Genomic DNA, 11,492 nt, shown 5'->3' on the forward strand with positions numbered 1-11,492 from the left:
AAAAAAAAAAGCGAATAAGGACTTCTCTATAGAGTCCTGTAATTCTACTTTTGGAAGAGAATAATATCTTGCATTCATATTCATGCTTATTGATAAGGCTTAGGGGGAATGTAAAACATGCTATTCCTGGCTCTCTAAATTATAAGGTCTTTACTGCGTTTTATACTTGCAAACCACTTTTTAAATTTTCACCAGCAGCCACACATTTTTTTTAGAAGAACCATCTGAAAACTAGGGTAATTTTTTTTTTTCTTTTAGGGAAGAGAAATCTTTAGCAATTCTGAAACCGAGATCTGACTCTTAAAATCCTCTAAGTAGGATTTACACAGTTGTCAACTAGGAACTGGAAGGAATGCTGTTAGCTTTTGGTCCAGAAGAGGGCAGCAACTTCAGTGCTTGTCCCGTAAAGCATCTCCAAGAGCCCGAATGGTTTTGTTTTGTTTTTGTTTTTTTTTTTTGTATCAGCTGTGGTTAGTATCTCACATCAGGTTTACTCCTCAGGAAGTGGGAGTCAATGCCTAAGCATTTCTTTGTCAGTAGCAAGACGTGCTGGATTGTACACTTTTTTTTTTTTTTTCTGACCCAAACAAGCCAGCCACAAGGTCTGCCCTTGGGGAGGATCTAGTTGGAGCAAGACAGAACTGAGTCAAGGGAAAGTTCAGTCTCAAGACTCTGGAAGCATTGCGCAGTCACACTGCATATGAACGCTGTCCTTGCAGGAAGACAACCGTGTTCTGTTTAGAAGCGATTGGTGGATCAGGTCCAGATGGTAGGCAGTATTGAAGCAAAGTTTATTTCTAAAAAGAAAAAAAAAAAAAACATTGTTTTAAAATGTTCATATAAGGCAAAGAATAGTGACTGAACTGGCAAAATATCGTCAGCTGATTGAAAATAAGAAAATGTGCTCAAAATGTATTTTTAAATATTTTATTTTTATTTATTTATTTATTTGGCAGAAAGTGGGAGAGGAGAGAGAGAATGGGTGCACCAGGGCCTCCAGCCACTGCAAATGAACTCCAGGTGCATGTACCCCTTGTGCATCTGGCTTACTTGGGTCCTGGGGAATCGAACTTGGGTCCTTTGGCTTTGCAGGCAAATGCCTTAGCCCCAAATGTACTTTTAATCCCTTGTGTGCAACTAACCGCTGTTCATGTCCAATATTGATGACGTTGTGGGTTAACCTTCAAATGCTGCGGGTTGGAACATATTATTTTTTAAAAATGGGTTTTTTTGCATGTGTATGGTGCATGCGCATGTATGCGCGCTTTATGCGGGTGTGCATGCGTGTGTGTGGAGGCCAGAAGTCACTGCAGGCTCTTTTCCTTCAGTCACTGTCCACCTTGTATTTTGAAACAAGGTCTCTCAGTGAACCTAGAGCTCACCAATGCAGCCAGAGGAGTTAGCCGAGAAGCCTGCCTATATTGCTTTTTCCTTTTTTTAAAAAAACTTTTTATTTATTTACTTATATGAGAGCGACAGACACAGAGAGATTGAATGGGCGCGCCAGGGCTTCCAGCCCCTGCAAACGAACTCCAGACGTGTGCGCCCCCTTGTGCATCTGGCTAACGTGGGACCTGGGGAACCGGGCCTCGAACCGGGGTCCTTAGGCTTCACAGGCAAGCGCTTAACCGCTACGCCATCTCTCCAGCCCCCTGCCTGTATTTCTTTCTGTCTCAGCTTCCCCAGGCTGGGAGCGCAGGCGCAGGCGCAGTGGCAGCCCTCCTGCCCCTTCCCCTGGGTGCCCAGGAGCCAAACTCAGACACTCATCTTTCTGTGGCAAGCACTTGGTCCACTGAGCCATCCTCTAGCTCCAAATTAATTATTCTTTATGCTGCCATCGTTTAAAACATTATTTATTTTCATATATTTGTGAGGAGAGAGAGAGAGAATATATGGGTGTAACAAGGACTTCTGCCACTGCATAGAAACTCCAGATGCATGCGCCACTTTGTGCATCTGGAGTTATGTGGGTACTGGGGAATTGAACCCAGGTCGACCCAGGCTTTGAAAGCAAGCACTTTAACTGTTGAGCCATGTCTCCAGGCCATAACCGTTCTTTTAAATGTGTATCTCCTGTCAGGGAGAGAGCCTGCATCTATCTTGGAAGCTCCCTTTGCCTGGGCAGTTAACTCAGCCACAATCATATGGGTGGGGAAAGAAGGTCCCTCTGGGGTCCAGTGTGCCTCACCTGACCTAACCCGGCCCACAAGATAAAGGAATCACTGGGCTGGAGAGAGGACGTAGCAGTTAAGGCACTTGCCAGTGAAGTCTATGGACCTGGGATTCATTTCTCCCGTGCCTACATAAGTCAGATGCACAAGGTGATGCATGTGTCTGGAGTTCGTTTGCAGTGGCTAGAAGCCCTGGCATGCCCATTCTCTCTCCCTCTCTCTCTCATATAAACAAATAAATAAAAATAAAATATTTTAAAAGATATAGCCGACCCGGAGTCTTGCAACATGCAAAGCAAGGAAGGGAAAAACCATCCCACAGTAGAGAAAAGAGAGGTGAAAAGAGCCCTCTAGTAGTTTTTTTTTCTTCTTTCTTTCAGAAAACAAGACAATTAAGGAAATTACTACAGGCCTGACAACAAAAAAGACAAGGATTCTTGGCCACCTATCTTCCGTAGCCTCCTCCATGGTCAGAGATTGGGTAAATGTCTCTGGCTTGACTTTGTCCAAGAGAATCTATTCTGCAGAGGACACAGTCCAAATGCACGCGTATTCGTTGTGAATGAGATAAATTCTCTATGTTTGTGAAAGTGTGGGAAGGAAGACTGCTCAGGACCCTGGAGACAGGCACAGGGACCGGAGCAGTGGACTTGAAGAGAGGAGTGAGGCTCAACTCCATACAGAGAATGGGCGGGTGAGACTCAGTGGATGGCAAGCTGCCAAGGGATTCTGGCTAGCCCAAACCTTACCATGTTCTTGCTGAAGACAGACCTGGGTGATCAGAGGTCCCCTGGGGAGAGGGCAGAGGGGAGGATGAAGAGCCTGATCAGATGCGCTGGGTGATCACATATCAAGGGTGGGTGATTTTGCTAAACCAACTTAGCAAGATTCTTTACCTGTATGGAGGGGAGTACCTGCATGTGCCTAGGAGAAGGTTCGGGAACTTGATTAAAGTGGGGCTAAGCAAAGAATCACGCCAAGGAACGTGGTGAAATGCTTATGCATGGTGTCTTATGTGGTCCCCTCCCCAAAGAGTCTCCAGAGACACGCTACAAATTACCTTACATGACTTTGCTTTGTACATACAAGGGTGGGCAAGCAAACAGGGAGCTGCTACACAGCCAGGAAAGAAGGGGTCACCCCCACCCAGGAGCCTGGAAATTTGTGAGGGATGGATGCATCCTGTGTCAGGGGCCGAGGATTGCAGCGCCCTCTAGTGGCAAGTGTCGGGCTACACTCCCATTCCAAGCCCCCGCCTTGCATGTTAGCAACAAGAGGGTGGCAGGATCTCTCCCTCTTTCTTTCTTTTCCTTCCTTCCTTCCTTCCTTCCTTCCTTCCTTCCTTCCTTCCTTCCTTCCTTCCTTCCTTCCTTCCTTCCTTCCTTCCTTCCTTCCTTCCTTCCTTCCTTCCTTCCTTCCTTCCTTCCTTCCTTCCTTCCTTCCTTCCTTCCTTCCCTCCCTCCCTCCCTCCCTCCCTCCCTCCCTCCCTCCCTCCCTCCTTCCTTTCTTTCTTTCTTTCTTTCTTCTTTTGGTTGGGTCTCACTCTAGCCCAAGCTGACCTGGAATTCACTATATAGTCTCAGGGTGGCCTTGAACTCACAGCAATCCTCCTACCTCTGCCTCCCGAGTGCTGGGATCAAAGGCGTGCGCCACCACGCCTGGCTTAGCTCTGTTTCCGAGTTGTGTGCAGCCACGTGCTGAGACACACAGCAAACCAGTGGGCACCTGGCGGAGTGTGCCCAGTCACACAGCTGGGTCAGTCTGGCAGCATCTGAGGCACTTAGAGGGGAGGAGAGAGGGAGGCTGAATCCAGCCCTTGTTCCTTGGGTCCAGCATTGAGCCAGCAGAATCATTTGGGCAGGGACAGGAAGCCTTTGTTCTTTGGTGGACTAAGCACACTGGTACCTTAAATGCTAGCGGTCTTACGAAGACCTTGTGTCATCCTCTAGTGACACCGTGACATACGCAGACATGAATATGAGGCTGATGGCCAAAACTTTCCCAAGATCCAAGGAGAAGCCCACGGCCTGGCTCACATAGTCATATTTTGCCCTACAACTTGCAGGACTAGGCAAACTTATCTAGAACACCACGGTAATAGAAACGTGCATGTTACTTTCACTTAAAATGTTTGCCGTGGCGAGTTTAAGAAAGAACTAAAGCTGTCATCCCCATCTTATAGCAGAGGCACAGGAAGGCTTAGCAAGGTGAATGCTAAGTGGAAGAATGCGGACTGGATGTAAACTTGCTGACTTTAATGCAACAAGACCATGAGGAATACCCACATTAAAAAAATTTTATTATTTATTTACTTATTTGACAGAGACACAGGGAGAGAGAAAATGGGCACCACAGGGCTTCCAGCCACTGCAAACAAACTCCAGATGCTTGTGCCTCCTTTAGCATCTGGCTTACGTGAGTCCTCGGGAAGAAAACCTGGGTCCTTTTGGTTTTGCAGGCAGACACCTTACCCCCTAAGCCCCCACATTGTTTTTAAGGGACAAAGTTTCTAGGGCATCTTATCAGTTACTATTCGTTCTTGTCCCAGTGTTTCTAAAAGTCAAAAGACATAGAGAAAAATTATTTTAGAGGACACTGGTGACAGGCAGAGAATAAGCTGTGTGACAAGGAAGATGAACAAGGGGAACTTAGTTGGAGGCAGTGACATTCAGGTTGCAGGAGACAAGGAGACCGAGGAGGGCAGAAACAGCAGACTCAGGGCCCTTCTCCGTGCTGTGAGCGAGGCTGAGCAATAACAAGAAAATGTCCAGGTGGTCCAGGAGTTAGTTCTATTGACCCACAGGAAGATATATGAGGCCCAAGAAAATTGTTTTTCTCAGGGAATGAGAAGCTAATGTTTCTATAGGATCCATCTGCTGAGAACTAAAAAACATTGATTAATGAAATTAAACGTATACAAATAAGTGAAGAGGTATCCCATGTCATGGGTTGGGAAATTTAATGTTGATAAAATATGTGCACTGGACAAAACTTGTCTCCAGAATCAATACAAATTCTGAGAGAATGTCAATGTTATTTTTTTCACAGGAATGGAAAAAAATTCTATAATCTTTATGTAACCACAAAAGATCCTGAACAGCCATAGCTGTTTTGATCTGAAAGATCAAAGCTGGAGATATCCTATTTCAAAATATGTTACAAAGCTATAGTAATCAAAACAACATGAAACTGGCATATATGACACAATGACCCCAAACTATAAAGCTATGAGAAGACATAGAAGGAAACTTCCATGACATTGGTATGAGCAGAGATTTCTTGGATCTGACCTTCTAAAACACATGCCCGGCTTTAAATGATTTTTTTTTTTTTTTTTTTTTTTTTTTTTTTTTTTGGTTTTTCGAGGTAGGGTCTCACTCTGGTCCAAGCTGACCTGGAATTAACTCTGTAGTCTCAGGGTGGCCTTGAACTCATTGCGATCCTCCTACCTCTGCCTCCCGAGTGCTGGGATTAAAGGCATGCGCCACCACGCCTGGCTTAAATGATTTAAAAAAAATATTTTTATTTATTTATTTGAGAGTGACAGAGAGAGAAAGAGGCAGATAGAGAGAGACAGAGAGTGGGCCCAGGGCCTCCAGCCATTGCAAATAAACTCCAGACGCGTGCGCCCCCTTGTGCATCTGGCTAACGTGGGTCCTGCGGAATTGAGCCTCGAACCGGGGTCCTTAGGCTTCTCGGGCAAGCGCTTAACCACTAAGCCATCTCTCCAGCCCTTAAATGATTTATTTTAGAAAGCTCCTGGGATATGCTGAGTGACTTTTCTCCTGACTATAGTACAGGAGAGCATTCAAATCCATTTAGCAACCAGATCTTTCAAGTAGAGATGATTTAGCAGAAAGCTAGGATAAGATTGGACGTTCAGTCTATGCTTTCAATTGGGGTATGATCGTTGGAAACAATAAAATTGTTCATTGGTAGGTAAAATCCCTTCTGGGTACCCTCAGTGGTGCTGGATGAGAGACAACAGTGATGCTCACTGACTTTTTCCTCTTCAGCATAGTTCTCCATTTCCAAGGAGAGATTGTCCCCAGGATACTCTTGGATATCAAAATGAATATCAAATGGCACAATATCTGCATGTCATCTAGAAACAACCTTCCTAAACACTTTAAAATCATCGCTATGAGACTCACACTGCCAGTACAATGCTGATGCCATCGAAATAGGTTCCCTGCTGTATTACATAGGTAATAATCAAGCAGAAAATCCATATATGCTTGGGGTAGACATAGCTTTCCTAAGCCAAAAAATTATTTATTTATTTGCAAGCAGAGATAGAGAGAAGAGTAACAGAGAGAGAGAGAGAGAGAGAATGCTAAGGCCTCCCGCCATTGCAAAAGAAGTCCAGGTGCATGTGCTAAATTGTGCACCTGGTTTTTTGTACATGGGTACTGGGGAACTGAACTAGGGTTCTTACACTGGGCATGCAAGCACCTTAACCACTGAGACATCTCTCCAGCCCCCTGAATGTTTTCTAAATTTATTTTTATTTATTTATTTGAGAGTGACAGAGAGAAGGAGAGAGAGAGAGAGAGAGAGAGAGAGAGAGAGAGAGAGCAACCCAGGGCCTCCAGCCACTGCAAACGAACTCCAGGCGCATGCGCCCCCTTGTGCATCTGGCTAAGGTGGGTCCTGGGGCATCAAACCTTGAACCGGGCACAGGTAGGGTCATCTGCAGTTAACGCTCTGATGGAAATGGAGGTGAGGAAAATGGCTGAGGAGGTTTTGGAATCTGGCAAGTACTGAAGACCACAGTTGAGGGGCGCCCTGAGACTTCCTCTTCAAACACTTTACCCTACAATGTCTTGTTCAGCTCCCCGAGTCCTGCCTCATCAACACAATGACAATTTGGGATTCAGGATGGGGCTTACACATGCCTAGCATATGTAAAGCCCTGGGCTCCATCCCTAGTTCTGCCCATCCAGGCCCAATCTGCATGTCCAGGGGAAACAACCATCCCTTCCTCTGACCCCGGCGGCACCCTTCAGTGCCCACATAAATTAAAGCCAGTTTCATAAGCTGGCGCGTGTATCTGGAGTTTGTTTGCAGTGGCCAGAGGTCCTGGTGTGTCCATTCTCTTATCTGTCTCTCTCTCAAATAAATTAAAAAAAAAATTAAGATTCTTCTGAACACAAAGAATGGTGTGAACTGTTTGAAGGTGCTTCCCACAGAACCAGAGCTTTGTCTAGATGCTACTGAGATGGCTCCATCTTCTTTCAAAAGGTAGAGAACAGATTTCCCTTTTTCTCCTTCTCTTGAAATATCTTCACTGCTCCTTGGTGACTCCTAATGGCAACTGTGGGGATGTGCACCGATGACCCATGAGCATCAAAGACCAGAAATACCCACATCTAGAATTGCTTTTTTGTCTTTGTCGCTCCTTCGTCATTTTCTCAAAAATTTATTTCTTATTTTTAAATTATTTTATTTACTGATTTGCAAGGAGAGAGAGAATGTGAGACTGGGTGCTCCAGGGCCTCTAGCCACTGCAGACGAATGCCAGATGCACGCGCCATTTTTTGCATCTGGCTTTACGTGGGTCCTGGGGAATTGAACCTGGGTCATTAGGCTCTGCAGGCAAGCGCCTTAACCACTTAGGCATCTCTTCATCCCTTGAAATTTATTTGAAGTATTTTATCATCTTCTGGTATCTAAGGAATAAAGTCTTTGGACTGTATGCACTTAAGTTTTGTTTTCTAATTAGGCTTGGTAAGCATTTTTGATGCTTGATGCAGGAAGCAGTGAGTCACCAGTGTGTATTCCCTGGTAGTACTCACCTCAGAGCTTCCCACCGGCCCCTCATTTCATCTCTGGCGAGCTCAGAGTGCCCAGGAGGCTCAGCTCTCCCTTCGCCCCACGGAGCACAGCACACTCCAACAGCTACTGTGTTTTCTTTTTTATTAACTATGCTTTTAGCAAATTTCAAGCATCTCCTACATTATTCTTAACTATAAAGACTCTGCTTACATTAGAGTTTGAGAACTTAGGCACAAATGCCCACAAAAAAAGTGAATTTAAAAGGTGAAAGAGGGCTGGATAGATAGCTTAGTGGTTAAGGTGCTTGCCTGCAAAGCCAAAGGACTCAGGTTCATTTCCCTAGGACCCATGTAAGCCAGATGCACAAGGGGGTGCATGCATCTGGAGTTCGTTTGCAGTGGCTGAAGGCCCTGGCACACACACAGTCTCTCTCTCTCTCTTACTCTCCCTCTCTCTCTACTTGCCTGTTTCTGTATCTCTCGATCTCAAATAAATAAATAAAAATAAAATATTTTTAAAAGGGTGAAAGATTTATACAATCTTAAGAGAAGCCAGAGTATTTATGCATTGTATGCTTGCAAGGTGTGACCTTTGCTCAGCATCCCTTCATTTTCCTCTAACCCTAATTCTCGGCATCCCTGTTTTACTCTGTTTCTAGGAGGCCGACTTTCTGGAGTCCACATATGAGCAAGAGCGTGTGAGGTGGGGTGAGAGAGCAAGGAGGGTGAATACAATATCTACATGGCAGGTGGAATGTGGGAGTTGGAGGCAGGATGGAGTCATTCCTATAGAAGGTAGGTTGGTGGAAGACCTGACGTCTGAACAAGGTGAGTAAAGAGGCCATGTTGAGGCTGAGCTGGCATAAGAATCAGAGGCCATCCTTCACAAAGAGTATGCTCCTTTGGCTGGGGTCTTATGTAGAAGACCGTGGGTATATATAAGGAAATGAACAAGTCTAAAGTTTGGGGCTTGGGAGATGGTCCAGTGGCTAAGACATTTGCCTACACAGCCTAATGACTTGGGTTCAATTCCCTAGTACCCACGTGAAGCCAGATGCAGAAGATGGCATGTGCATCTGGAGTTTGTTTGCAGCAGCTAGAGGCCCTATTCTCTCTCGCTCTCTCTCTCTCTTCTTGCACATAACTAAATAAAAATATTAAAAGTTTGATAAGAAATGATATCATTACATAATTTAAATTAAGTATTTTAAGTAGAAATGACCACAGTATAACTTTGCAGTCAAAGAACCTAGCCAGTACCAATAAGCAGCCTATCTCATTGAGAAAATTTAGTAAAGAAAATTATAACACATCTATGATAGCCCTGGAAAAGACAAAATCTGAACCTAAAACTAGGGAACATGCAACAAACCCAAACTGAGAGCTGTTCTGCAAAGTAACTGGCCTATAGTCCTTACGAGTGTCCAGATACTGAAAAGCCAAGAAAGGCTGGAGAATGTTCTAGCAGGAAAGAGAACCACGCCACACTGGAGCCTGGACAATCATAACTCACTGGCTGTAAAGGGCATCGTGGGGACTTAGCAAAACTTGACCACAGCCTGGGGACAGGATTGTAAAACAAACAAACAAACAGAAAAAGAAATATGGGAAGAATATATCAAAGGAGAAGAAACTACCTACCTCTGGAACATGAAATATGAGAGGCAACTAGAGGCTGTTGCTTCTCCCAAGATCTATAGTTAGGCGACTTGTCACAAATTGGGTTGACTGAGAAGCACTCGGATGGAGAGCAGCCACAGTGTGTGCAGACTGGCAGGACGACAGGATGGGTGTTCCCATAGTGATAGTGTGTCCAGTAATTGTGTGTGCATAGTGAGTGTGTCAGTGCTATGGTACAAGAACTATAGAATAAAACCTTCCACTCTTCTCCCTTCGCTGGGTAAAGATCATTCATTACCCCATGTCTGCTGTGAGTCAGGGGATATTCTGCCCCTGAGATGCCTGCTCAAAGACACCCTTCTTCCAAGAACAGAAGGGGTGTGGGCCACACAGAAAAGATGAGCATTCTGGTAGGGGCATAGTTTTGAAATGAGCTTGGTTAAATGCATTGTCCCTCGGATGTCCTTTTCCCAGGGACTCATCTTAAGTAACATGATGTCATGTTGAGGAGCACCTGCGAGGCAGAGGTAGGAGGATCACCGTGAGTTCGAGGCCACCCTGAGACTTTGTAGTGAATTCTAGGTCAGCCTGGGCTAGAATGAGACCCTACCTCGGAAAAAAAAAAAGTGTTGTCTAATTATTGGTGGTTGAACTTTCCTCAGGAATGCAGCCCTTAGTGGTGGCATTGTTCTTAGAAGGAAGTGTGATTCCCTTTATGAGGAAGAGTCCGTGAATTGATTGATTGTGGCAAAAATGGTTTCTGCCTATACCTGCCTGGCTGGGCACTGTAATGTGGAAACAAAGCTAAACACCTCGCTAGAAAGGAGAACCCAGGGCAAAGTTAAAGGAGAGGAAAGGGGAAGAGACTGGTTTGAAACAAGGTGTGAGAGATGGAAAAAAAAAAAAAAAAAACAGCAAAGATCATAAGGGCCCATGGGGAAATGATTTTGTTTGTTTTCAGATCAGAAAGGCTTGGGAAAGGAGAAGGCTTTACCCGCGGGAGGCAGGATGTCCAGGAAGTACTTTCGCTGACAAGCAGGTGGGGTGGCTTTGGGTGAGGCAGGCACCGAGCCTGGAGTTCGGGGTGTGGGGCGGGTGAGATCATCGGGCTCCAAACAAAACCCGCGGTGTCCAGGCCAGTCAGCCTCCAGGAGCCCGAGATCTGCAGGCAACTGCAGGCGCAGGACCCACAAGCAGGACGAGGAAGGGCTGACAGGGAGCAGGGTCACTTGCATGTTAAGGACTCATCTGTGGGTCTGTCATGTTTCTATGCACGTCTGTGGGAAGACGTCACCATGCTGCGCTGCTCTGTGAACTCCCTAAGTGGCTGCCCGATCACCCAGGGGAGGGAGGGATGGACTACGGGTGGCCTTTTATTTATTTATTTTATTACTTATTTATTTGAGAGTGACAGACAGAGAGAAAGAGGCAGGGAGACAGGGAAAGAATGGGAGCAACAGGGCCTCCAGCCACTGCAAACAAACTCCAGATGCATGCGCCCCCTTACGCATCTGGCTAACGTGGGTCCTGGGGAATGGAGCCTTGAGCCGGACTCCTTAGGCTTCACAGGCCAGTGCTTAACCGCTAGGCCATCTCTCCAGCCTCACCGTGGCCTTTTGATGTCACGTGGCTCTCTAGGGACAGGACGACTCTGCACACCTTTGGTTCCTTAGGAGGAGCTGTGAGCCAGGATTCCAGTGCACTGAAGGCTCAATAAGCTTATGATCATTTCTCTGCAAGGCCTGGGATGGAAACACCATCTTTATGTGACTCAGCACTTTTCCCTTCAGAAAGCGAGCCATTCCAAAGGAAAATTAAGCACATATGAAAATAAAAAAGCTTCTTAGGAATAGGTAGAGAGCAATAAAATGATGATGATAAAAACTGACAAAGGATTGCCAGAGACTAGGGTTGCAGAAGCATA

The 11,492-nt window shown here is 45.6% G+C and overlaps 1 protein-coding gene across 1 annotated transcript in view; it reads right to left on the reverse strand.

Annotated features, from left to right (window-relative positions):
• The window catches only part of Osmr (oncostatin M receptor), a 40,713-nt gene extending 29,910 nt beyond the window's left edge, over positions 1-10,803 (reverse strand). The window contains 1 exon segment of the mRNA XM_045132155.1: positions 10,563-10,803. Coding sequence (XP_044988090.1) covers positions 10,563-10,803 — 241 coding nt within the window.
• Positions 10,804-11,492: the final 689 nt, after the last annotated feature.

This window comes from Jaculus jaculus, chromosome 13, assembly GCF_020740685.1.
Source record: "Jaculus jaculus isolate mJacJac1 chromosome 13, mJacJac1.mat.Y.cur, whole genome shotgun sequence".
Taxonomy (NCBI): Eukaryota; Metazoa; Chordata; class Mammalia; order Rodentia; family Dipodidae; genus Jaculus; species Jaculus jaculus.